Source organism: Heteronotia binoei, chromosome 9 (assembly GCF_032191835.1).
Source record: "Heteronotia binoei isolate CCM8104 ecotype False Entrance Well chromosome 9, APGP_CSIRO_Hbin_v1, whole genome shotgun sequence".
Classification (NCBI taxonomy): Eukaryota; Metazoa; Chordata; class Lepidosauria; order Squamata; family Gekkonidae; genus Heteronotia; species Heteronotia binoei.
The window spans coordinates 121,840,320-121,868,266 of NC_083231.1; the positions used below are offsets into that span (position 1 = coordinate 121,840,320).

Genomic DNA, 27,947 nt, shown 5'->3' on the forward strand with positions numbered 1-27,947 from the left:
GGAATTGGCTTAACATTTTCAATTGTGATATGCAAAGGGTGGGGGGGGGTTGTAGAAAAAACCCAGCAGGAAATTTACATATTAGGCCACACCCCCTGATGGCAAGCCAGCCGGAACTGTGTTCCTGTGTGTTCCTGCTCAAAAAAAGCCCCGTTGATATGATTTTATCATGTGTGTTTTAATTTTTTTAGCCACCTTGGCGTCCTTGAGAGCCAGTTTGGTGCAGTGGTGAAGTGGGCGGACTCTTAGCTGGGAGAACCGTGCTTGATTCCCCATTCCTCCACTGGCAGCTGCTGGAATGGCCTTGGGTCAGCCAGAGCTCTCGCAGGAGTTGTCCTTAAAAGGACAGCTTCTGGGAGAGTCCTCTCAGCCCCACTCACCTCACAGTGTGTCTGTTGTGGGGGAGGAAGGTAAAACGAGATTGTGAGCCGTTCTGAGACTCAAGTATAGGAAAAGGAAAGGCAAGGAAAGGCCCCCCGTGCAAGCTCCAGTCGTTTCCGACTCTGGAGTGATGTTGCTTTCACAACATTTTCACGGCAGAGTTTTTACGGGGTGGTTTGCCATTGCCTTCCCCAGTCCTCTACACTTTCCCCCCAGCAAGCTGGGTAGTCATTTCACCGTCTTCGGGGGGATGGAAGGCCGAGTCAACTTCCAGCCGGCTACCTGAACCCAGCTTCCGCCAGAATCGAACTCAGGTTGTGAGCAGAGAGTTCAGACCACAGTACTGCAGTACTGCTGCTTTACCACTCTGTGCCACAGGGCTGCTTCAGGGAGGAGAGGGATCTTCAAAGAGATAGAATGCCATAGCATAGAGCCGGGGTGTCAAACATGCAGCTCGGGGGCCGAATCAGGCCCTTGAAGGGCTCCTATCAGGCCCCCGAGCAACTGGCTGTCATCTGCTTCCTTCTCCCCCTCTCTTGCTTCCTTCTGCATCATGGCTTGCTTTGCCAGGCTTGCTCAATCGCACAGCAGAGCTACAGAGCAAAACCTTTGTTTTCTGCATTGGTTGAGGCTCCTTCCTTGGGGAAGAAATTGGGGGGGGGGGAGGCAGAGCTAGCTTTGCCAGGCACTCTCAATCGCACAGCAGAGCTACTGAGCCAAGCCTCTCTTCCTTTTATTGGCCAAGGCTCCTCCCCCTCCTGGTCCCCTGGGGAAGGAAGGAAAGAGCCACAGCTTCCTTTGCCCAGTTCCCTGGATCCCATGGGAGAAATACAAAAGAAAGCACCTTTAAGACCAATGAGTGTTAATGTTTTAAGTTTAAAAAATAAAATAAAAATCTTTAATTGTTTTGTGTCCTTTATAAAGTTTATATTTCTGCTACTTAAATAGGTACACACATGGCCCGACCCAACCCAACATAGCCCAGCCCAACAATGTCTCATTTATGTCAGATCTGGCCCTCATAACAAATGAGTTTGACAACCCTGGCATAGACTCTTTAATAACAATGGGTTTATACTAATAAACAATGGGATGATGGTGATGATGAGAATAATATTTAGAATAATAAACTGTGGGTTTATAATAGCAGCAACAATGGGTTTATATTTATTATTAAATTAGCAAAACTTCAGTACATAGCAATTAGTAAAAAAAAAAAAATTAAGACCAGATGCATTTTGGCTTACCGGCCAGCAAACCACTAGGCTGAAACATGTCTGGTTTTAACAAATAATGTTATGGATCGTCGTTTATCAAAGTTTTGCTAATTTAACAGTGCCAGATGAAACGCCGTGGAGGTCCCTGGGCGGTCAAAATCCCAGGGCCCCCTTGTAAATTATCTCAGAGTCTGAGTGCCTGCTAGGGTTGCCAATCCACAGGTGGGAGCTGGACACTCTATTATTCCCTGTGGAGACTGATTCCCATAGGGAATAATGGAGAATTGATCCATGGGTATTTGGGGCTCTTGGGGGGGGGCTGTTTTTGTGGTGGAGGCACCAAATTTTCAGTATAGCATCCAGTTCCTCTCCCAAAAATACCCCCCAAGTTTCAAAAAGATTGGGCCAGGGGGTCCAATTCTATGAGCCCCCGAAGAAGGTGCCCCCATCCTTATTTCCAATGGAGGAAAGGCACTTAAAAAGTGTGCGGTCCCTTTAAATCTGATGGCCAGAACTCCCTTTGGAGTTCAATTGTGCTTGTCACAACCTTGCTTCTGGCTCCACCCCCAGTGTCTCCTGGCTCCACCCACAACGTCCCCAGATATTTCTTGAATTGGACTTGGCCACCGTAGTGCCTGCCCCATTGCCCACAGCCCCACTGCAGCCTGCAGGCCCCTTCTCAAAAGCCCCTTTGACCAAGCTTTGGGGGAGAGGCAGAGAGCGGCAAATTTGGCAACGACGCCAGCAGCAGCCGCACCAGGCAAGTCAGGCAAAGAGGGCTCAGTTGCTGGCTGCGGGTGCAGGCTGGGAGGGCTGCAAGCAGGGGGGAAACGGGGGAAAGACATCCCAAGGCCCCTAGAGGTGTGGGGGCACATAGGCCAATGCCTACTTGGCCTAACTGTTAATCCAGCCCTGTAATTTAATAATAGATGCAAACCCACCATTATTTATTTTGCTATTAGGCTCAGCGTCAACGTTCCTGGTTATCTGGTTCACCTTGGATGAATTCTTTTCTCTGCCTTTTTTGCGGGGGGCAGACGATATAATGCCCTAGACGCCACCTTCCAGAGTACCCGTTTCCTCCAGGGGTACTGATCTCCGTTGCCGGTGATCAGTTGTAATCCCAGGAGATCTCCAGCCGCAACCTGCAAGATGGCAACCTGGGAAACAGATCTCTGCAGGGACGGTGGCTCAGTGGTAGAGCATCTGCTTGGGAAGCAGAAGGTCCCAGGGCTTCTCTGATGTTCTTATGTGACACAGAGTATTGGACTGGATGGACCATTGGCCTGATCCAACATGGCTTCTCTTATGTTCTTATGTGACACAGAGTGTTGGAATGGATGGGCCATTGGCCTGATCCAACAGGGATTCTCTTATGTTCTTACGTGACACAGAGTGTTGGACTGGAGGGGCCATTGGCCTGATCCAACATGGCTGTTCTTATGTGACACAGAGTGTTGGACTGGAGGGGCCATTGGCCTGATCCAACATGGCTTCTCTTATGTGACACAGAGTGTTGGACTGGAGGGGCCATTGGCCTGATCCAACAGGGCTTCTTTTATGTTCTTATGTGACACAGAGTGTTGGACTGGATGGGTCATTGGCCTGATCCAACATGGCTTCTCTTATGTTCTTATGTGACACAGAGTGTTGGACTGGAGGGGCCATTGGCCTGATCCAACATGGCTTCTCTTATGTTCTTATGTGACACAGAGTGTTGGACTGGATGGGCCATTGGCCTGATCCAACAGGGCTTCTCTTATGTTCTTATGTGACACAGAGTGTTGGACTGGAGGGGGCATTGGCCTGATCCAACATGGCTTCTCTTATGTTCTTATGTGACACAGAGTGTTGGACTGGAGGGGCCATTGGCCTGATCCAACAGGGCTTCTTTTATGTTCTTATGTGACACAGAGTGTTGGACTGGATGGGTCATTGGCCTGATCCAACATGGCTTCTCTTATGTTCTTATGTGACACAGAGTGTTGGGCTGCAGGGGCCACTGGCCTGATCCAACATGGCTTCTCTTATGTTCTTATGTGACACAGAGTATTGGACTGGATGGGCCATTGGCCTGATCCAACATGACTTCTCTTATGTTCTTAAAAGCACTTTATTTGTTATTTGGGATCCGCATAAGCACTTAAGAGTTACAATACTGGTGCATTTTGGAACTCTTTAAGATTTTGGAAGTCTTATGTGAACTTTTCCTTAAATCGTTGCATTCTTTGGACTTTTGGATTGCATTGAGGGACGGTGGCTCAGTGGTAGAACATCTGCTTGGGAAACAGAATGTCCCAGGTTCAGTCCCCGGCATCTCCAAAAAAAGGGTCCAGGCAAATAGGTGTGAAAATCCTCAGCTTGAGACCCTGGAAAGCCGCTGCCAGTCTGAGAAGACAATACTGACTTTGATGGACCAAAGGTCTGATTCAGTATAAGGCAACTTCATATGTTCATCAGTTGCAATTCCAGGAGAACTCCGGGTCCTGCGTGGAGGCTGGCAACCTAGGTAAGATCTCCCCCTTCTAGGGCAGTGGTTCAGTTCCTACCGGCTCTCCTGTCTCACAGTAGAGCTCAGAAACGCTTAATTGGTTGTGTGAATGGCTCCTTTCTCTTTGCCTCTCTCCCCCTGAGCGAGCTCGATGCCTGCGCTTCTTACGATGCCAATGCTGTGTGCACGTGGGGGCGGTGTGGGGAGCCCCCTGCCAACATTTCACCTGGCTGCAGCACAACCAAACATGACGCTCTCGTCCGTGCTGCAGTAAAAGCAAAAAAGCCCAGGAAAAATAACAGTGCCGGCTTTCCAAGAATAATCGGAAGGTGCCCAAAAGGGCCTCTGGGCTTTTGGCACTCCCAAGTTCCCTTTATGTAACAGGCAAAATGTCAGGGCAGTAGGGTTGCCAATCCCCAGCTGAAGGCAGGAGATCCCCCAGTTTGGAGGCCCTCCCCCCGCTTCAGGGTCATCAGAAAGAGGGAGGGGGGAAATGTCTGCTGGGCATGCCGTTATTCCCTCTGGAGACCAATTCCCATAGGTATAATGGAGAACTGATCCGCTGGTATCTGGGGCTCTGGGAGAGTTGTTTTTTGAGGTAGGGGCATCAAATTTTCAGCATAGCATTCGGTGCCTCTCCTTAAAACACCCTCCAGGTTTCAAAAGGATTGGACTGGGGGGTCCAATTCGATGAGCCCCCAAAGAAGGTGCCCCTATCCTTCATGATTTCCAAATGGAGGGAAGACATTTCAAAGGTGTGCGGTCCCTTTAAATGTGATGGCCAGAACTCCCTTTGGAGTTCAGTTGTGCTTGCCACACCCTGGCGCCTGACTCCACCCAATGTCTCCTGGCTCCACCCCAAAGTCCCTAGATATTTCTAGAATTGGACTTGGCCACCCTAGGAGGGGAGGGGTGGGGATGGGGGTACCTACGTGGCTCCTGTTTTGCCACCGGTTCGTGGACGGAAGGCTTTGCTTTCTTCTTCAAGACCTTCTTCTTGATGACTTTGATGCGGACATTGTTTTTCACACCTGGGGAGAGAGGCACAGCGGAGGCAACAGGTTAAGAACGTAAGAACATCAGAGAAGCCCTGTTGGATCAGGCCAGTGGCCCATCCAGTCCAACACTCTGTGTCACATAAGAACATAAGAGAAGCCCTGTTGGATCAGGCCAATGGCCCATCCAGTCCAACACTCTGTGTCACATAAGAACATAAGAGAAGCCCTGTTGGATCAGGCCAGTGGCCCCTCCAGTCCAACACTCTGTGTCACATAAGAACATAAGAGAAGCCCTGTTGGATCAGGCCAGTGGCCCATCCAGTCCAACACTCTGTGTCACACAGGGGCCAAAAAACCCAGGAGCAATCAGGAGGTCCACCACTGGGGCCAGGACACTAGAAGCCCTACCACTGTGGCCCTCCTAAGCACCAAGAATACAGAGCATCACTGCCCCAGACATAAGAGAAGCCCTGTTGGATCAGGCCAGTGGCCCATCCAGTCCAACACTGTGTCACACAGTGGCCAAAAACCCAGGGGCCATCAGGAGGTCCACCAGTGGGGCCAGGACACTAGAAGCCCTACCACTGTGGCCCCCCCCAAGCACCAAGAATACAGAGCATCACTGCCCCAGACATAAGAACATAAGAGAAGCCATGTTGGATCAGGCCAATGGCCCATCCGGTCCAACACTCTTTTACACAGTGGCCAAAAACCCATCAGGAAGTCCACTAGTGGGGCCAGGACACCAGAAGCCCTCTCACTGTGCGTTTCGGACTCTGGGGTGACGTTGCTTTTACATTTTCACGGCAGACTTTTTACGGGGTGGTTTGCCATTGCCTTCCCCATTCATCTACACTTTCCCCCCAGGAAGCTGGGCACTCCTTTGATCGACCTCAGAAGGATGGAAGGCTGAGTCAACCTCGAGCCAGCGACCTGAAAACGCAGCTTCCGCCAGGGATTGAACTCCGGTCGTGATCAGAACTTAGGACTGCAGTGCTGCAGCTTTAACCTTCTGCGCCACGGGGCTCCTCCTTCTTTGAGAGCCATGCAGTATGTGCGGAAGAGCCGTGTGTGGCTCTTCCGCACAGAGCCGTGTGAGTCACAGTTTGGCCCCCACCCCTGATCTAGGAGATGTTATAGCAAGAATATTCATCCCTGCTTTGAAGTGAACTTAGTGCTGTGCTCTATAGGATAAACAATTGCTTGGCGATTTCTGTCTGGAGCCCAGTCTCAGAGATAAGATAGGAGATTAGAAGATGAGACATAAACCATGAACAGCTGCCTACCATTGAGTAAATGCCTGTGATCGTTAGGGTGCCTTTGTCACAAAGTGCTAGGCTTCCCAATCCCCAGGTCCCAGCGGGGGATCCCCCGGTTTTACAGGCTTCCCCCCTCCCCCAGCCAGCCGGCCGGCGGGGGAAGCTCCACCTCCACAGCCATTATGCACCTCCATGAACAATTCCCATGGGGAATGATGGGGAATTGATTGGCGGGTATCAGGGGCTTTGGGGGGGCTGTTCTTTGAGGTAGAGGTGCCAAATTTTCAGTATAGCATCTAGTGCCTCTCCTCAAAATACCCCCCAAGTTTCAAAAGGATTGGACCAGGGGGTCCAATTCTATGAGCCCCAAAAGAAGGTGCCCCTATCTTTCATTATTTTCTTTGGAAGGAAGGCATTTTAAAAGGTGTGCTGTCCCTTTAAATGTGATGGCCAGAACTCCGTTGGAGTTCAATTTTGCTTATCATGCCCTTGCTCCTGGCTCCGCCCCCAAAGTCTCCTGGCTCCGCCCCCAAAGTCCCCAGATATTTCTTGAATTGGACTTGGCAACCCTGCAAAGTGCAGAGATGTGTTTTTTTTTTTTTGTAGCAGGCAGTCCTTTGCATATTAGGCCACACACCCCTGATGCAGTCAATCCTCCAAGAGCTTACAGGGCTCCTTACAGGGCCTACTGTAAGCTCCATGCGGATTGGCTACTTCAGGGGTGTGTGGCCTAATATGCAAAGGAGTTCCTGCTACAAAAAGAACTCTGGAGAAGTGTAATTGATAAATGACATAAACGATCATGAAAACATAACGAGTAGGTCACAGGATAACTGGAGAGGGAAGACGATAGCACAGGGGCGGCCAAGGGTAGCTCTCCAGATGTTTTTTTTGCCTACAACTCCCATCAACCCCAGCCGTTGGCCTTGCTGGCTGGGGCTGATGGGAGTTGTAGGCAAAAAAAACATCCGGAGAGCTACCGTTGGCCACCCCTGCCGTAGCCCTTTTAAGACCAACAAAGTTTTATGCAGAATGTAGCTTTCGTGTGCTAAAAGCACACGCCGTCAGAGAATACTATGGGGTGGAATTAGCAACCCTACACACAGAGAGAGTGGGCTTCCGACCAACCCAGCTGCCTGAATGGATCTATATAATGCATGGTGTGTCTTTTCGAACTCTGGAGAACTTATTTTCCATGTCTGGATAGGATCTCCCTTTTTAGTTCAAACACTTAATACATTCTTTTTCTCCTGAAGGTGGCCGCGGCTTGGAAGCACAGAGGGCTCCAAAAGGGGATTGCTTTGGTCTCCCTGTTGCTAGCCTTTTGAAAGGGAAAAGAACCGTATTCTTTAAAAATTGTCTTTCTCCTGCATCCTTTTAAAAAGCTCATAAGAACGCAGGGAGTTCCATTTTCAGTCGGCAAGTCAAATGCCCCAGCATTTAGGAGGTTAAATGCTTTCCCATGAGGTCCTGATTCCAAGCGGCTGAACACACAGTGCAATTTCCTGTTTACAGGCCACTGGAGAGAGAGCTGTGATTTTTGTCACATCTGTTTTGGCTAGGGTTGCCAAGTCCAATTCAAGAAATATCTGGGGACTTTGGGGGTGGAGCCAGGAGACATGAGGGGTGGAGCCAAGATCAAGGCTGTGACAAGCATCATTGAACTCCAGAGGGAGTTCTGGCCATCACATTTAAAGGGACGGCACACCGTTTCAATGCCTTCCTTCCTTAGGAAATAATGAAGGATAGGGGCACCTTCTTTTGGGGCTCATAGAATTGGACCCCCTGGTCCAATCTTTTTGAAACATGGAGGGTATTTTGGGGAGAGGCACTAGATGCTGTACTGAAAATTTGGTGCCTCCATCCCAAAAAACAGCCCCCCCAGAGCCCCAGATACCTGCAGATCAATTCTCCATGATTTTCCATGGGGATAAATCTCCATAGGGAATAACAGAGTTCCCAGCAGACATTTCCCTCCCCTCCCCCCGCTTTTTGATGACCCTGAAGCGGGGGGAGGGCCTCCAAACCAGGGGATCCCCTGCCCCCCCCTGTGGATTGGCAACCCTAGTTTTGGCCCTGAGTCTGTTCTAAAGCCTGAAGTCTGGAGTTTGGCTGGTGCAAAAATCTAAACATATGCAGCTGCATTATACTCAGTCAGGGGAGATGGGTCTTGTCTGCCATCTGTTTTCTGAAACCTTGTAAGTGGAGACTTACTCAATGTGGAAAAGAGCAAGAGTCCAGTAACACCTTGAAGACTAATAAAATTTGTGGCCGGGTAGGAACTTCCGCAAGTCACTTAGAATCCTAGAGTTGGAAGGGATCTCCAGGGTCATCTAGTCCAACCCCCTGCACAATGCAGGAAACTCACAAACCCCTCCCCCTAAATTCACAGGATCCGCATTGCTGTCGGATGGCCATCTAGCCTCTGTTGAAAAACCTCCAAGGAAGGAGAGCCCACCACCTCCTGAGTTGGAAGGGACCTCCAGGGTCATCTAGTAAAGCCCCCTGCACAGTGCAGGAAACTCACAAACCCCTCCCCCTAAATTCACAAGATCCTCGTTGCTGTCAGATGGCCATCCAGCCTCTGTTTAAAAGGAGACTGCCACTCCCAGATAGGGTTCTCTCACCCGGCTACAGGCGTAATTACTGCACCAGGAAGGGAACTCCTGAGTCAAGAGACGCACAGTTCATTTTAATTGAATCAATTTCCAGGACCAAAAGAGGAGAGGGGAAAGAAAACAAAAGGGCATATGAACATATGAAGCTGCTTTCTACTGAATCAGACCCTTGGTCCATCAAAGTCAGTATTGTCTTCTCAGACTGGCAGCGGCTCTCCAGGGTCTCAAGCAGAGGTTTTTCACACCTATTTGCCTGGACTCTTTTCTGGAGATGTCAGGGATTAAACCTGGGACCTTCTGCTTCCCAAGCAGATGCCACTGAGTCCAAGTAACTTCCCCAATAGTTACCACCTGTAACAATTCCAAGCTGTTAGCTGATTCCTCGATCTGGCTTCTGAGGAGGGTTGTTTTCAACAACAAAGTCAAACAAATTGCAGGTATCTTCCCGGCACCAACTGCAAGTAAAACGTTACCTCCTCTTCCTAATTCTGTTCCCACTCCAGGTGCTTGGGCATCTGGCTTCCACCGCCTATTAGGCTGCCTCGGCCTAATTTGATGCAGCTGTCGACTTCAGACTTCATCGTACAAAGGTAAAGATTAACCCCTGCAATTCAGGAGAGGAATCTTCAAAGGCCTGGAACTGCTATTACACATTTTTTTGTCCTTTACATCTAGGGTTGCCAAGTCCAATTCAAGAAATATCTGGGGACTTTGGGGGTGGAGCCAGGATACATTGGGGTGGAGCCAAGATCAAGGCTGTTTGCAAGCATAATTGAACTCCCAAGGGAGTTCTGGCCATCACATTTAAAGGGACGGCACACCTTTTCAATGCCTTCCTTCCATAGGAAATAATGGATAGGGGCACCTTCTTTTGGGGCTCATAGAATTGGACCCCCTGGTCCAATCTTTTTGAAACTTGGGGGGTATTTTGGGGAGAGGCACTAGATACTATGCTGAAAATTTGGTGCCTCTACCCTAAAAAACAGCCCCCCCCGAGCCCCAGATACCAATTCTCCATGATTTTCTATGGGAATAAATCTCTATAGGGAATAACAGAGTTCCCAGCAGACATTTCCCTCCCCTCCCCCCTCCCGCTTTCTGATGACCCTGAAGCGGGGGGAGGGCCTCTAAACAGGGGGATCCCCTGCCCCCACCTGGGGATTGGCAACCCTTTTTACATCCTTCCCCTTCTCAAATAAAAATGAGGGTTCTACTTCAATTTTTATTCTCTATCATTTAAAACTCTTTAAAACCCAACACAACTCTGTTCATTTCAAGACTACCATGGAACAATCACGTATTTCAATCACCCAACTTCCCCAATATCACGTTACGAGTGATTTTTGCCTCCAGCACTCTGATATACTCTAGGCAATTGATCCGCTATGATGTCCTTAGCACCACTGATGAGAGTGATCTCAAAAGCATCGCCACGAAGGGCCGAGCTCCAACACAGCAATTTCCGATTGGTATTTTTCACTTTATCCAACCAGCATAGTGGAGAATGATCTGTTTGCAATAGAAAACGTTGCCCCCACAAATAAGATCGCAGCTTAGTCAATGCCCACACAATGGCAAAACACTCCAGTTCAATAACTGACAAATCTTGCTCTCTGGGCAATATTTTTTTACTTAGAAACACAAGTGGATGCAATTCTCCCTCAGCAAAACACCCCAGACCAAAACAGCTAGCATCTGTTTGTACCACCAACTGTTGTCCTTTACACCTCCAAGGAAGGAGAGCCCACCACCTCCCAAGGAAGTCTGTTCCACTGAGGAATTGCTCCGTCAGGAAGTTCTTCCTAATGTTGAGCTGGAAACTCTTTTGATTTAATTCCATTGGTTCTGGTCCTACCTTCCGGGGCCACAGAAAACAATTCCACACCATCCTCTAGATGACAGCCCTTCAAGTCCTTGAAGATGGTGATCATATCACCTCTCAGCCACCTCCTCTTCAGGCTAAACAGGCCCAGCTCCTTCAGCCTTTCCTCATAGGACTTGGTCTCCAAATCCCTCACCATCTTCGTCGCCTTCCTCTGGACCTGTTCCAGCTTGTCTATATCCTTCTTAAAATGTGGTGCCCAAAACTGAACACAATACTCCAGGTGAGGTCTTACCAGAGCAGAGTAAAGTTGAAAACCTACTTTTGATTTATTGACACTCATTACAGAAATCTCATAGTCGATGCTTTGAGCCTAAGACCCAGGGGAAAACATGAAATGGCTGGGCATTGTGAGCTTTAGCACACAACCTGCTTCATGAGCTGGTCAGCCAGTGGAGAAAATAGAGGTTTTGCTCTGTAGCTCCTGTGCAATCGAGCAAGCTTTTCAAAGCAAGCTGTGATGCAGAAAGAAATGAGCGCAAGAGAGGGAAGCAGATGACAGTGAGTTGCTTGTGGGCCTGATAGGAGCCCTCTGGGGGCCTGATCCGGCCCTCGGGCTGCATGTTTGACACCCCTACTCTAGGGAATGCAGGGTTGGTGTCCCTCTCCTGCAGTTTCTCTTTACCACAATCTAGGGTTGCCAACTTCCAGGTGGGGATTAAGATCTCCTAGGTAACTGCTTTCCAACAAAGTTTGATTCCAGCAAAATTTAATTTTGGGTATAAGCTTTCACGTGGAGGCACACAAAAGCTGATACCCAGAATTAAACTTTGTTAGTCTTAAAGGTGCCACCGGACTTTGTTCTGCTGCTTCAGACCAACACGGCTGCCCAGCTGGATCTAACTGCTTTCTAGATACAGAACCCAGTTGCCTTGGGGAAATGACCACTTTGGAGGGCGGACTCTGTGGCATTATAACCCACTGAGGCTCTTTCCCATCTCCAAACTCCACCTCCTCAGACTCTGCCCCCAAATCTCCACCAGCTTCCTAACCCCAAGTTGGCAAACTCACAGCAACCCTGCAAGGTAGGTTAGGCTGAGAGAGAACGACAACATGAACATAAGAGAAGCCATGTTGGATCAGGCCAATGGCCCATCCAGTCCAACACCTGTGTCACATAAGAACATAAGAGAAGCCATGTTGGATCAGGCCAGTGGCCCATCCAGTCCAACACTCTGTGTCACATAAGAACATAAGAGAAGCCCTGTTGGATCAGGCCAATGGTGCATCCAGTCCAAAACTCTGTGTCACATAAGAACATAAGAGAAGCCATGTTGGATCAGGCCAATGGCCCATCCAGTCCAACACTCTGTGACACATAAGAACATAAGAGAAGCCCTGTTGGATCAGGCCAATGGCCCCTCCAGTCCAACACTCTGTGTCACATAAGAACATAAGAGAAGCCATGTTGGATCAGGCCAATGGCCCATCCAGTCCAACACTCTGTGTCACATAAGAACATAAGAGAAGCCATGTTGGATCAGGCCAGTGGCCCATCCAGTCCAACACTCTGTGTCACATAAGAACATAAGAGAAGCCCTGTTGGATCAGGCCAATGGCCCATCCAGTCCAACACTCTGTGTCACATAAGAACATAAGAGAAGCCATGTTGGATCAGGCCAATGGCCCCTCCAGTCCAACACTCTGTGTCACATAAGAACATAAGAGAAGCCCTGTTGGATCAGGCCAATGGCCCCTCCAGTCCAACACTCTGTGTCACATAAGAACATAAGAGAAGCCCTGTTGGAGCAGGCCAGTGGCCCATCCAGTCCAACACTGTGTCACACAGTGGCAACCCCCCCCCCCCAGTGCCATCAGGAGGTTCACAAGTGGGGCTAGAAGGCCTTCCACTTTGCCCACCCCCCCAAGCACCAAGAAAAGTTACAACGCTTGGGGCTCTTTAGCTTGGAGAAATGTCCACTGCGGGGTGACATGATAGAGGTTTACAAGATTTTGCATGGGATGGAGAAAGCTCTGAGATAGAGCAGAGAATAACTGATATAAGGGTGAGCAGCTGGGGAAGTTGCTGAGAATTTCTGAGTTTGTGTGACTGCTGAAAATTCTGAGTTTGTGGTTGCCGGGGAACTGCTGTTTGTTTGGTTGAGTGGGCTGAAGGTGAAGATGATTGAAGGTGATTGTTGCTGATTGATTAGAAGTGGCTGTGTTCCCCACCCTCTTTGCATTGTTAAGCTGCGCCTTGCCAGAGGCGAGAGCTAAAGGACTCTTGGCCTGTGGCTCTTGGCCTGGGGGCTCTGTAAGGACCAGGAACCCAGATCCCTAATTTCCTTGTGCTCCCAATAAGGTAAGTTGACCTCCAGAAGGGGAGCCACATAAACAAACAGGATTTAAAAGGGGACTGTGTATATGTGTATATATATATATATATATATATATATATATATATATATATATATATATATATATATATATATATATATATATACACACACACACACACATATACACAGTCCCCTTTTAAATATATATATATATATATATATTTAAAAAAGCTATCGTGAAGGTAGAATGCCAGCAGGGGGGGTGGGAGCTTTCCAGTGTTTTGCATTGAGTGTCACATGAGTGCACATAGGACAGAAGTCTTGGGTGTGTGCACGATGCAAGGAGCTCCTGGTCTTCAGCCAATGAGTTTGTACCCTTGAGGCCGAGGTGACTGACCTGGAGAAGCAGAGACAGTCAGTTAGGCACTCGGGGAAGACTCTTGGGGACGTATTAGATGAGCCCCACTCTGAACGTGGCAGCCCCGTTGCTGCCAGGGAGCATGAGGGTCCAGAGGGAACAGGGCACCGAGCTGAGGATAAGGGGAATGCGCCCTCAGAAGGGACCTCTTCTTCAGTTGGTGAGCGGGTATCCTTTCGTGCCAAGGAACCATCCCTGGGCAGGGAGAGAGTAGATAGCTGGGTGGCAAAACTGTGTACTGACCGTATGGTGACTTGCCTGCCTGGTGCGAAGGTAGCGGACATTACGCGTGTAGTAGATAGGCTGATAGACAGTGCTGGGGAGGAGCCAGTGGGGAGGAGCCAACAATGTGGGGAAATGCAGTCCTGAGGTCCTGGAGGAAAAAATTAGGCTGCTAGGCAGGAGACTTAAGGCCAGGACCTCCAAGGTAGCCTTCTCAGAAGTGCTATCTGTTCCACGTGCAAGGCAGGAGAGACAGGCACAAATTAGAAGTCTCAATGTGTGGATGAGATGGAGCAGAGGTCCATCAGTGGCTATTAGCCACAGTATATATATATGTATATATGTGTGTGTGTGTATATCTATATCTATACACACACACACACACACATATATATATTGGCCACTGTGTGACACGGAGTGTTGGACTGGATGGGCCATTGGCCTGATCCAACATGGCTTCTCTTATGTTCTTAAGAATACAGAGCATCACTGCCCCAGACACTTCCAATAATATGCTGTGGCTAATAGCCGCTGATGGACCTCTGCTCCATATTTTTATCCAATCCCCTCTTGAAGCTGGCTATACTTGTAGCCGCCACCACCTCCTGCAGCAGTGAATTCCACATGTTAATCACCCTTTCGGTGAAGAAAGACTTCCTTTTATCCGTTCTAACCCGACTGCTCAGCAATTTCATTGAATGCCCACAAGTTCTTGTATTGTGAGAAAGGGAAGCTTCATGGCAAGCAAGGATTCAACTCTAACCCAGGGGTGCCAAACTTGTGGCTTTACGCCATATCAGGCCCCCAGGGGGCTGCTATGAGCTCCCCGAGCAATTGGCTGTCATCTGCTTCCTTCTCCCTCTCTTGTTTCCTTCCGCATCATGGCTTGCTTTGCTAGTCTTGCTCAATCGCACAGTAGCTACAGAGCAAGGCCTCTGTTTTCTCCACTGGCTGACCAGCGCATGAAGCAACTTATGTGCAAAAGCTCACAATGCCGAGCCATTTCATGTTTTCCCCTGGGTCTTAGGCTCAAAGCATTGACCGTGAGATTTCTGTAACGAATGTCAATAAATCAAAAGTAGGTTTGAAACTTTCAGACATGCTGAAGATATTGTCTCCAGATTTTGATGCAATAATTCAGAGCAAGAGTTATCAGTTATCAGAAACTGTTATCAGAAAGAGTGCTAATCTTTTATGCATATTTTATTTTAATTTTTTTTTTTAAAAACCCTTTAATTGTGTTTGTTTGTGCTTTATAAAGTATGTATCTCTGCTACCTGGTCTTACATTTTATGACGCACATGGCCAGCCCGACAAGCTCTCATTGATGTCAGATCCAGCCCTCATAAAAAATGTTTGACACCCCTGCTCTAACCACTAAACCACAGTGCCTCATATGCCAGGGACTGGCTCTGCAATTTTTTTCGTGCAAAGCAAGCGATCCAGCCATTTGGCACGAGTCCCTGAACGGAGAAAGCAACTAGAAGTTAGAGGAGTTTACCAATGTCACAGTTACAAGTTGATGGGGTGTGAACTGGCAGAGCCTTGCCAAGAGAGAGATCTTGGGGTCGTGCTAGATTACTCACTGAAAATGTTGAGACAGTGTGCGATGGCAGTAAAAAAGGTGAAAGCCCGCTGGGAATTAAGAGGAAGGGAATTGAAAGCAAATCAGCCAGTATCATAACGCCCCTGTAAAAATCGATGGTGCGGTCTCATTTGGAGTACTGCGTGCAGTTCTGGTCACTGCACCTCAAAAAAGATATTATAGCATTGGGAAAAGTGCAGAAAACAGCAACTAGAATGATTAAAAGGGTTGGAACACTTTCCCTATGAAGAAAGGTTAAAACTCTTGGGGCTCTTTAGCTTGGAGAAACGTCGACTGCGGGGACATAATAGAGGCTTACAAGTTTATGCATGGGATGGAGAAGGTAGAGAAAGAAGGACTTTTCTCCCTTTCTCACAATATGAGAACTTGTGAATATTCAATGAAATTGTTGAGCAGTTGGGTTAGAATTGATAAAAGGAAGTCCTTCTTCACCCAAAGGGTGATTAACACGTGGAATTCACTGCAAAGGAGGTGGTGGCAGCTACAAGCAGAGACAGCTTCAAGAGGGGATTGGATAAGCATATGGAGCAGAGGTCCATCAGTGGCCCAACTGTGTCCATCAGTGGCCCATCAGAGATCCAACAGTGTATTGTTGGAACTCTCTGTCTGGGACAGTGATGCTCTGTATTCTTTGTGCTTGGGAGGTAGCACAGTGGGAGGACTGGTGGACCTCCTGATGGCGCCTGTTTTTTTGGCCACTGTGTGACACAGAGTGTTGGACTGGATGGGCCATTGGTCTGATCCAACATGGCTTCTCTTATGTTCCTATGTCTGGGGCAGTGATGCTTTGTATTCTTGGTGCTTGGAGGGTGCAAGAGTGGGAGGGCTTCTGGAGTTTTGGCCCCACTGGTGGACCTCCGTATGGCACCTGGTTTTCTGGCCACTGTGTGACACAGAGTGTTGGACTGGATGGGCCATGGACCTGATCCAACAGGGCTTCTCTTATGTTCTTGTGTGACACAGAGTGTTGGACTGTATGGGCCATTGGCCTGATCCAACAGGGCTTCTCTTATGTTCTTCTGTGACACAGAGTGTTGGACTGGATGGGCCACTGGCCTGATCCAACATGGCTTCTCTTATGTTCTTTTGTGACACAGAGTGTTGGGCTGGATGGGCCACTGGCCTGATCCAACATGGCTTCTCTTATGTTCTTATGAGACACAGAGTGTTGGACTGGATGGGCCACTGGCCTGATCCAACAGGGCTTCTCTTATGTTCTTATGTGACACTGAGTGTTGGACTGGATGCGCCACTGGCCTGATCCAACATGGCTTCTCTTATGTTCTTATGTGACACAGAGTGTTGGGCTGGATGGGCCATTGGCCTGATCCAACATGGCTTCTCTTATGTTCTTATGTGACACAGAGTGTTGGACTGGATGGGCCACTGGCCTGATCCAACAGAGCTTCTCTTATGTTCTTATGTGACACAGAGTGTGGGACTGGATGGGCCACTGGCCTGATCCAACAGGGCTTCTCTTATGTTCTTATGTGACACAGAGTGTTGGACTGGATGGGCCACTGGCCTGATCCAACAGGGCTTCTCTTATGTTCTTATGAGACACAGAGCGTTGGACAGGATGGGCCATTGGCCTGATCCAACATGGCTTCTCTTATGTTCTTATGTGACACAGAGTGTTGGACTGGATGGGCCACTGGCCTGATCCAACAGGGCTTCTGTTATGTTCTTATGTGACACAGAGTGTCGGACTGGATGGGCCATTGGCCTGATCCAACATGGCTTCTCTTATGTTCTTAATGTCTTATGTCTTGACTGAGAAACTGGGATATTTCTTGGGGAACTTTTACTGGCAAGATTCATCAGGACAGGAAATGCGTCTCTTCACTTTGCAGCCGTGCTTTAAAAGATAGCTTGTTCAGCATGGAGGCACATGTTTCTTTGCAGCTCTTTACGAGCGGAACGGTTTCCTGCAAGCTCAGAATGGGAAGACGGAATTCCAGAAGCTGACTCATGGGCCAGGCGGTGCCAGAAACAGACGCCTGGAGCCAGAGCATTGTGCGCTTGGCGAGAGAAACTGAACTTCCCTGTCTCTTCTCAGCCCTGCTGCCCACTGTGACTGCTGAAATGCTGGTCTCAGGGGTTGCAGTTGCTAACTCCAGTTGCCTCTGGGAGCTGTCCATGCCTGTAACATAGATCCAGTTTGGTGCAGTGGTGAAGTGCGCGGACTCTTATTTGGGAGAGCCGGGTTTGATTCCCCACTTCTCCACTTGCAGCTGCTGGAATGGCCTTGAGTTAGCCATAGCTCTCGCAGAGTTGTCCTTGAAAGGGCAGCTGCTGGGAGAGCTCTCTCATCCACACCTACCTCACAGGATGTCTGTTGTGGGGGAGGAAAGTAAAGGAGATTGTAAGCAGCTCTGAGACTCTGAGATTTGGAGTGGAGGGCGGGGTATAAATCCAATATCATGTCTTCTTCTTCTAGCCACCACCTTCTGTGGCAATTAATTCCACGTGTTAATGTCCCTTTGGGTGAAGAAGGACTGCCTTTGATCTGTGCTATGCCTATCAATTTCACAGAGCGTCGCAGGGATGCCAGCCTCCAGGTGGGACCTGGGGATCTCCTGGAATTACAGCTTATCTCCAGGCTACAGAGATCAGGTCCCCTGGGGGAAAGGAATGCTTTGGAGGGGGGGTATCTCTAGTATTGTACCCCACTGAGGTCCCTGTACTCCCCAGCCTCCACCCCCAAATCTCCTAAGGCAGGGGTGGCCAACAGTAGCTCTCCAGATGTTTTTTTGCCTACAACTTCCATAAGCCCCAGCCAGCATGGCCAATGGCTGGGGCTGATGGGAGTTGTAGGCAAAAAACATCTGGAGAGCTACCGTTAACCACCCCTGCCCTAGGGCGCTGGCCTTTTGGGGGCATCGAATTGGGCACTCCTTATGTGACTCAGTGATGTTATTCATACTGGGGGGGGGCACTAGAAGTTAGTCTTGCCCTGAATCTTTCTGAGGGTTCCCCCTCCTCCTCCCCACCTCCCTTGTCCATTGACTAGTAGGTGCAGCTGCATAACAAGCCCCGGATTAGAAGAGCAGGCAGCCAGCCAGCTACCAGGGGCTTTGCCACGCCCCCAGCAGCCCTCATGAACCCCTGGAGAAGCTCACCCCACCCTTTCTCCACTTCTTATGGGATTCTGGGCGGTGGGTGGCTTGCTGGCCTTTTGACTGGGGGAGGGAAAGCAGCCCAGGAGAGCCCCAGGCGAGCAAGGCCTGCTTAGCTGGCTGGATCTCTAGCCAGCCCAAGCAGGCCTCGCTCGCCCGGGGCTCTCCTTTCTTGCATTCGGTTGCTTTTGGCTAGGGAGGGGCAGGGCGGCATATGCTAATGAGTTATGCTAACGAGCTCCACCACCTATTTTTCTACAAAACGACCCCTGCTTACCAGCAATGGGTGGCTTGCTGGCCTTTTGATTGCAGGGGGGGCGAGGGGAGCCAAAGAGAGCCCCAGGCAAGCGAGGCCTGCTTGGGCTGGCTGGATCTCTAGTCAGCCCAAGCAGGCCTCGCTCACCTGTGGCTCTCCTTTCTTGCCTTGGGTTTGGTGTCGTAGCTAAGTGCGCGGACTCTTATCTGGGAGAACCGGGTTGGATTCCCCACTGCTCCACCTGCAGCTGGTGGAATGGCCTTGGGTCAGCCAGAGCTCTCCTATCTGGGAGAACCGGGTTGAATTCCCCACTCCTCCACTTGCAGCTGGTGGAATGGCCTTGGGTCAGGCAGAGGTCTCTTATCTGGGAGAACCGGGTTGGATTCCCCACTCCTCCACTTGCACCTTCTGGAATGGCCTTGGGTCAGCCATCGCTCTCTTATCTGGAAGAACCAGGTTTGATTCCCCACTCCTCCACTTGCACCTGCTGGAATGGCCTTAGGTCAGCCAGAGCTCTCTTATCTGGGAGAACCCGGTTTGATTCCCCATTCCTCCACTTGCACCTGCTGGAATGGCCATGGGTCAGCCATAGCTCTGGCAGAGGTTGTCCTTGAAAGGGCAGCTGCTATGAGAGCCCTCTCCAGCCCCACCCACCTCACGGGGTGTCTGTTGTGGGGAAGGAAGGTAAACGAGATTGTGAGCCGCTCTGAGACTCTTTGGAGTGGAGGGCGGGATATAAATCCAATATCTTCATCTACCTCACAGGGTGTCTGTTGTGGGGGAGGAAGGTGAAGGAGATTGTGAGCCCCTCTGAGACTCTTCAGAATGGAGGGCGGGATATAAATCCAATATCTTCATCTACCTCACAGGGTGTCTGTTGTGGGGGAGGAAGGGAAAAGAGATTGTGAGCCGCTCTGAGACTCTTCGGAGTGGAGGGCGGGATATAAATCCAGTATCTTCATCTACCTCACAGGGTGTCTGTTGTGGGGGAGGAAGGTGAAGGAGATTGTGAGCCCCTCTGAGACTCTTTGGAGTGGAGGGCGGGATATAAATCCAATATCTTCATCTACCTCACAGGGTGTCTGTTGTGGGGGAGGAAGGGAAAGGAGATTGTGAGCCGCTCTGAGACTCTTCGGAGTGGAGGGCAGGATATAACTCCAATATCTTCATCTACCTCACAGGGTGTCTGTTATGGGGGGGGGGAGGTAGAGGAGATTGTGAGCCGCTCTGAGACTCTTCGGAGTGGAGGGTGGGATATAAATCCAATATCTTCATCTACCTCACAGTGGGAGGAAGGGAAAGGAGATTGTGAGCCGCTCTGAGACTCTTCAGAGTGGAGGGCGGGATATAAATCCAATATCTTCATCTACCTCACAGGGTGTCTGTTGTGGGGGAGGAAGGGAAAGGAGATTGTGAGCCGCTCTGAGACTCTTTGGAGTGGAGGGCGGGATATAACTCAATATCTTCATCTACCTCACAGGGTGTCTGTTATGGGGGGGGGGAGGTAGAGGAGATTGTGAGCTGCTCTGAGACTCTTCGGAGTGGAGGGCGGGATATAAATCCAATATCTTCTTCTTCTATTCACCCGGCTCCAAGGGAAGAATAAAGCGCCAGTGCCTACCAGATTTTAAGTGCAGGTGATTTCAGTTTTTCAAAGATGTTTTTTCTGTTGCAGGTGTTCCATTAAAACGCCCATCTTTTCCAAGCAATTTTAAAGTCAGTGGGGTTTCCCAGCCTCTCCTGAAGAGCCATTCCCTGTGTTTTGGAGCTGGGTCGCGATTCCGGGAGATTTCGGGCGCTGCCTGGAGGGTGGCAACCCGCGCGGCCGTCTTGGCTTCGTCCCTCCCCGGGGCTGTCCCCGGTGACGGAGGGCGCCCCCAAACAGAGGCGGCTCTGTGCCGGCCGGCCCCCGCTGGCTTCCTGCCTCCACTGCAGCGCCGGCTTGGAGGAGCACCAGGCGGGGCGTGGGAGCCTGCAGAGGAGGGAGGGAAAGAGGGAGCCAGCTGGGGAAGCCTTTCGAGGAAAGAAGGAGGCCTCCCCCCCCCCACTTCCTTTTCTGCAAGCCCAGTAGAAGAAAGCAGGGAGGGAAGGCGAAGGGAAGGGAAGTTTGCAAGGGAAGGACGTGGAACCGTTCAGGACGGTTTGCAAGGTCTTTGGTGCTCCACCAAAGCAGCTCGTATGCACCACTGCCTGGCTGGTGGAACTGCGACTGAGATGGCAGCTAGGCGTGCCAACCTCCAGGCAGGGCCTGGAGAGCGCTGCCACAGGAAGGGTTGGTGGCTACGGGCATGGACAGCTTCAAGAGGGGATTGGAGAAACATCTGGAGCAAAGGTCCATCAGTGGCTCTTAGCCACAAAGTATAGATGGAACTCTCTGTCTGGGGCAAGTGATGCTCTGTATTCTTGGTACCTGAGGGGGCAACAGTGGGAGGGCTTCTAGAGTTCTGGCTCCACTGGTGGACCTCCTGATGGCCCCTGGGTTTTGGCCGTTGTGTGACACAGAGTGTTGGACTGGATGGGCCATTGGCCTGATCCAACATGGATTCTCTGATGCTTTTTTGAAGTTTTTTGGCCACTGTGCGGCACAGAATGTTGGACTGGATGGGCCACTGGCCTGATCCAACATGGCTTCTCTTATGTTCTTTTGGAGGCTGGAGTTTTTTGGCCACTGTGTGGCACAGAGTGTGGGAATGGATGGGCCATCAGCCTGATCCAACAGCGCTTCTCTTCTGTTCTTAAGTGCAGAAGTCCACGCGAGGCTATCAGCCACAAGGTATAGATGGAACTCTTTATCTTGGGCAGTGATGCTCTGTATGCTTGGTGCTTGGGTGGCCACAGTGGGAGGACTTCTGGCCCCACTAGTGGGCCTCCTGACAGCACCTTGGTTTTGACCACTATGTGACACAGAGTGCTGGACTGGATGGGCCACTGGCCTGATCCAACAGGGCTTCTCTTATGTTCTTATGTGATACAGAGTGTTGGACTGGATGGGCCACTGGCCTGATCCAACATGGCTTCTCTTATGTTCTTATGTGACACAGAGTGCTGGACTGGATGGGCCATTGGCCTGATCCAACAGGGCTTCTCTTATGTGACACAGAGTGCTGGACTGGATGGGCCATTGGCATGATCCAACAGGGCTTCTCTTATGTTCTTATGTGACACAGAATGTTGGACTGGATGGGCCACTGGCCTGATCCAACAGGGCTTCTCTTATGTTCTTATGTGACACAGAGTGTTGGACTGGATAGGCCATTGGCTTGATCCAACAGGGCTTCTCTTATGTGACACAGAGTGTTAGACTGGAGGGGCCACTGGCCTGATCCAACATGGCTTCTCTTATGTTCTTATGTGACACAGAATGTTGGACTGGATGGGCCACTGGCCTGATCCAACAGGGCTTTGGTGCGTGGTGGGCAACAGTGTTCTGCCGGCACCTGGGTTTTGGTCAGTGAGTGTTGGACTGGATAGGAGTGACACAGTAAGTTGGTTGGGCTGGATACACCACAGCTTCTTTTATGTTATTATCTCCCAGGATTACAACTCATCTCCAGACAGCAGCCATTTGTCCCCCTGGAGGAAATAACTGCTTTAGGAAGGTGGACTTCTTCAGGGTTTTGTACCCTACGGAGGTCCCCAAATCCCATCCTCCCCCAGCTCCACACGCAAGGATCTTTAGGAATTTCCCACCCTGGAGTTTGCAGTTGAGTCATACCAAAGCCATGCAGGGCTGCGTGAGGCGGTGTCAAGTTTGTGAGGGCAGAAAAGGAAGCTGGCGGCATAACTAGGCAGAGCGCATGCGACACTCAATGATGGAACACCAGTTGTGCCATCCCGCAACAACTCCCACCTACAACCGTCCGGGTTTGCAAAGCACAAAACCTGAGAGTAGCCCCAAACACACAACAGCCTGCTCATATGGCCATATACTAGGGTTGCCAACATCCAGCTGAGCCCAGCATCTCCTGGAATTGCAGCTGACCTGAGAGCTTCGGCCATCTGTTTCCTTGGGGCAAATGGCTGCTTTGGAGGGTTGACTCTGGCGTTATAACCTGTTGAGGGCCCTCCCCTCCTCAAGTTGTGCTTTCTCCAGGCTCTACCTCTGAAAGCTCCAGGAATTTCTCATCTTGGAGTTTTCAGCCCGGATATGTACGCAGCAGAGATGAGCCATGTGCAACATTATAGCTTGTGAAAGACCACTGCCCAGGTGTGGAAAGAGAACAGCCCAGAGAAGTCAAGGAAACTCACATGCCACTAGGTAAACCAGGTGATAGTCTAGGGCATCGGCCTTCGGGGGGTACCGAATCAGGCACCCCCCATGTGACTTATAAGAGCCCCGTGGCGCAGAGTGTTAAAGCTGCAGTACTGCAGTCCTAAGCTTTGCTCACGACCTGAGTTTGATCCCTGGCGGAAGCTGGGTTTTCAGGTAGCCGGCTCGAGGTTGACTCAGCCTTCCATCCTTCCGAGGTCGGTCAAAGGAGTCCCCAGCTTGCAGGGGGGGAAAGGGTAGAGGACTGGGGAAGGCGATGGCAAACCACCGTCTGCCGTGAAAGCAACGTCACCCCAGAGTCGGAAACGACTGGTGCTTGCACAGGGGACCGTTCCTTTTTTCCTTTCCGTGTGACTTGGTGACGTTATCAGTGCAGGAGGGGTGCCAGAAGTTAGCCTGGCCTAGGGTGCCAGACAGTCTAGAGCCGGCACAGCATATAACAGGACACAGATACAAGCAGCGTTCGCAATGAGGATCCTGTGAATTTAGGGGGGAGGGGTTTGTGAGTTTCCTGCATTGTGCAGGGGGTTGGACTAGATGACCCTGGAGGTCCCTTCCAACTCTAGGATTCTATTAGGAAGAACTTCCTGACGGTTAGAGCGGTTCCTCAGTGGAACAGGCTTCCTCCTTGGGAGGTGGTGGGCTCCCCTTCCTTGGAGGTTTTGCAACAGAGGCTAGATGGCCATCTGACAGCTATGAGGATCCTACGGATTTAGGGGGAGGAGTTTGTGAGTTTCCTGCCTTGTGCAGGGGGTTGGACTAGATGGCCCTAGAGGTCCCTTCCAACTCTATGATTCTGTGAGTGCTCCGATACTACACAATTGTGTAACACAGGAGCCAATTGGGCCTCATTGGGGGGTGCGGTAGGGTAGAGACGCTTCTCAGAATTATCACTGAATCCTGTCCAAGAGAAACAGGATTGCCTGCACACACAATCTGTAACAGAAAGGAACATGTTGGCAACCTTGACATCTGCTGGAAACCCCGGCACATAAATACAAACATGCACAAATTCATAAGCACATGCGTGTGCCAAACCACTTTGCAAGTTCTGGTTTTGCAACATGGATTTGACTGCACAGCGTGTTAACTTGTGAACAGCCACACCAACTTCTGTGACTTTTTTCAGGTTGGAGAAACCGTCATCACCTACATAATATACCAAAAACCACACTGCGGGACATTTTACCTGGCTTGCCCCACAAATTTGGCCAGCTTGATCTCCTTAGAAGAAGAAGACGACTGCAGATTTATACCCTGCCATTCTCTCTAAATCGGAGCCTCAGAGCGGCTCACAATCTCTTCTATCTTCTCCCCCCCACAACAGACACTCTGTGAGGTGGGTGGGGCTGAGAGGGCTCTCACAGCAGCTGCCCTTCCAAGGACAACTCCTGCGACAGCTATGGCTGACCCATGGCCATTCCAGCAGCTGCAAGTGGAGGGGTGGGGAATCAAACCTGGTTCTCCCAGAGAAGAGTTCACGCGCTTAACCACTACACCAAACTAGAAGTAGAGAGGGCAGGATAAAAGCTTGGGAGACAATAAATGAAAAGGCACAGCTTTGCAGAAGGAGCTGAATTCGAACTGGGATTTGTGTGGAGGTGTCTGCTTTGTTGGGATGTGAGGATCAGTTGTCATCCCGTCAGTCTTTGGAGAGGAAACTTTGCCATCCAGAGCACACCAGATCTCTTTTTAATTAGATTTAAAACCTCAGTGCTTTGTGGAATAATTGCTCTCCCAGGTGCGGGCAGAGATGCTTCTGGGCTGTCTTTTTCGGGAGGCGATAACCATGCATGAAGCTGCCTTCTACTGAATCAGATCCTTGGTCCATCAAAGTCAGTATTGCCTACTCAGACTGGCAGCGGCTCTCCAAGGTCTCAGGAAGGGGCCTTTCCCATCACTTCCCACCTAGAATCATAGAGTTGGAAGGGACCTCCAGGTCAACCCCATGCACAATGCAGGGAATTGCTGTCAGATGGCCATCTAGCCTCTGTTGAAAAACCTCCAAGGAAGGAGAGCCCACCACTTCCCGAGGAGGAAGCCTGTTCCACTGAGGAACCGCTCTAACGGTCAGGAAGTTCTTTCTAATAGAATCCTAGAGTTGGAAGGGACCTCCAGGGTCATCTAGTCCAACCCCCTGCACAATGCAAGAAACTCACAGGATCTGCATTGCTGTCAGATGGCCATCTAGCCTCTGTTGAAAGACCTCCAAGGAAGGAGAGCCCACCACCTCCCAAGGAGGAAGCCTGTTCCACTGAGGAACCGCTCTAACGGTCAGGAAGTTCTTCCTCATGTTGAGCCGGAAACTCTTTTGATTTAATTTCAACCCGTTGGTTCTGGTCCGACCTTCCGGGGCCAGAGAAAACAATTCCGTACCCTCCTCAATAGGAAAGCCCTTCAAGGACTTGGAGATGGTCATCCTGCCTCCTCTGCTCCCTTTTAGCTGGAGATGCTGGGGATCAGTGGTGGGCTAGGGGGTCCGCTTGCCCGATGGCAAGTGGGCCCCTGAAAAGTGCCCCGCCCCTTAAACTTTAGACAATATGTTAAAAATGGTAATGACGCTTTTAGTAGCTTGAAAATATAATAAACGTTCCAATATTATTGCTGCAATGCAACTGAAATTTATGTTGTGCTTAGGGGTTGCCAGCCTCCAGGTGGGGCCTGGGGATCTCCCGCTTTTACAACTGATCTCCCGCTGGCGGCAGAGATCATCTCTCCTGGAGAAAAGGCAAACCTGTATTTACATTTAGGATCTGCTGTCTACTGCCAATAATACGTGCAATGTAAGTATACTGTAATTACACACACGCGCACACATTTATTTTGCAATTCTAAATAAATTCTAAATAAATTCTAAATAAATAAAAGTTTTCATTGTAAGAGCCCCGTGGCGCAGAATGCTAAAGCTGCAGTCCTGCAGCCCTAAGCTCTGCTCACGACCTGAGTTCGATCCCCGGCAGAAGCTGGGTTTTCAGGTAGCCGGCTCGAGGTTGACTCAGCCTTCCATCCTTCCGAGGTCGGGAAAAGGAGTAGCGAGCTTGCTGGGGGGAAAGCGTAGAGGACTGGGGAAGGCAAGGGCAAACCACGGCGTCAAAAGTCTGCCGTGGAAACGTTGTGAAAGCAACGTCACCCCAGAGTCGGAAACGACTGGTGCTTGCACAGGGGACCTTTCCTTTTTCCTTTTTCCACTTACGTATTTTTGAACAATTTATTTATTTTTTACAAAAATTAAATGATAGCCTTATAGTTGTGGGTGGGCCCCCTATGCCTCTTGGCAGCCAATATTTTTAGACCCAGTCCACCACTGCTGGGGGATCAAACCTGGGACCTTCCGCATGCCAAGCAGAGGCTCTGCCGCCGAACCACAGCTTCTCCTCAACAAACTTTCAACAAACATCCTACACACTTTCTGTCCCCAAGGAAGCTCCCGGCCTCCCTTCCCTCACACCTTAAGATGGGTACCTTTCTTACCAGGTGTGGAGAACTGCTGCTTCTTGGAAAGAGGTCCTTCCAGATCTTCCCTCTGGTAGGGAAAGGTGGTCTTCACGTGGGCAGGTGAGGTGGGCTTTGTGCTGGCCGTGCCTCTCACCTGGTTCATCCTGGAGGTGAAGGGGGTAGGAGATGTGGGAATGGGCAGAGCGGTGCCCTGGCTGCCCGTGGTGCTCATCTTCTTCTGCCCAGGGCTGGGGGTGACTTGGCGGAGTGCCCCATTCACAGAGGGGTCTCGAATTGCGTGGGAGAGGAGCAAGATTGCTGCCCAGAGAGTTAGCATGGTGGGGGAGGGAGGGAGGCCAAGCGGGACCCGGCTGCAAGAGGAGTGGGAAAGCTCTGCAGCTCAAATCCGGCCTCTGCCTGCGTCTCTCCTTCTCCTCGGGCTTGGGAAGGATGCTGCCCCCCTTCTCCTTTATAACAAGCCCTCCCCTCTCCCTGGCTCGCCTGCCATGCCGGTTCCATACATGTACCGCATTGTCAGGAATAGCTGTGACTCTACAAAACCTTGGATTCATTTCTCTCCTTTTTGGCTTTGGCAATACTTTTTTCCAGCCCACTTTGGGCTTTTCTGCTTTCTGGGTCTCCTTAGGCCCGCTCACCGAGTTGGAGTCCTGTGGCACCTTTAAGACCAAGAAAGATTTATTCTGGGTGTAAGCTTGGGTGCGCATGCGGACTTCCTCAGATACTTTTGGAGCCAGTTTGGTGTAGTGGTTAAATGGGCAGGCTCTTATCTGGGAGAACCGGGTTTGATTCCCTGCTCCTAAACTTGCAGCTGCTGGAATGGCCTTGGGTCAGCCATAGCTATCGCAGGAGTTGGCCTTGAAAGGAGAGCTCCTGGGAGAGCTCTTGCAGCCCCACCCACCTCAGAGGGTGTCTGTTGTGGGGGAGGAAGGTAAAGGAGATTGTGAGCCACTCTGAGATTCGGAGTGGAGAGTGGGATATAAATCCAATTTCTTCTTCTTTTCCTCCTCCTTCTCCTCTCCTCCTCCTCCTTCCTGCTCTTCTCCTTCTCTTTCTCCTCCTTCTCCTTCTCCTCTTCCTTCTCCTCCTTCTCTCCTCCTCCTCCTCCTTCTTCCTGCTTTTCTCCTCCCACTTCCTTCTCCTCCTCCTTGCCTCCTCCTTCTTTCCTTCTCCTCCTTCTTCCTGCTCTTCTCCTCCTTCTTCTCCTCCTTCTTGCCTCCTCCTCCTTCTCCCTGCTCTCCTCCTCCCCCTCCTTTTTCCTGCTCTTCTCCTCCTCTTCTCTCTCCTCCTTCTCGCCTCTTCCTCCTCCTCCTTCTTCCTGCTCTTCTCCTCCTCCTCTTCCTTCTCGCCTCCTCCTCTTTCTTCCTGCTCTTCTCCTCCTCCTCTTCCTTCTCGCCTCCTCCTCCTCCTTCCTGCTCTCTTCTTCCTCTTCCTCCTCGCCTGCTCATTCTTCCTGCTCTTCTCCTCCTCCTCTTCCT

The 27,947-nt window shown here is 50.4% G+C and overlaps 1 protein-coding gene across 1 annotated transcript in view; it reads right to left on the reverse strand.

The window, feature by feature from the left end:
- The window catches only part of CPXM1 (carboxypeptidase X, M14 family member 1), a 68,410-nt gene extending 41,622 nt beyond the window's left edge, over positions 1-26,788 (reverse strand). The window contains exons 1-2 of the mRNA XM_060247208.1: positions 26,479-26,788; positions 5,022-5,120 (exon numbers count right to left, since the gene is read on the reverse strand). Of these exons, the coding sequence (XP_060103191.1) occupies positions 5,022-5,120; positions 26,479-26,788 (409 nt within the window). The remainder of the gene's footprint in view (positions 1-5,021; positions 5,121-26,478) is intronic.
- Between the last annotated feature and the right edge of the window lie 1,159 nt (positions 26,789-27,947).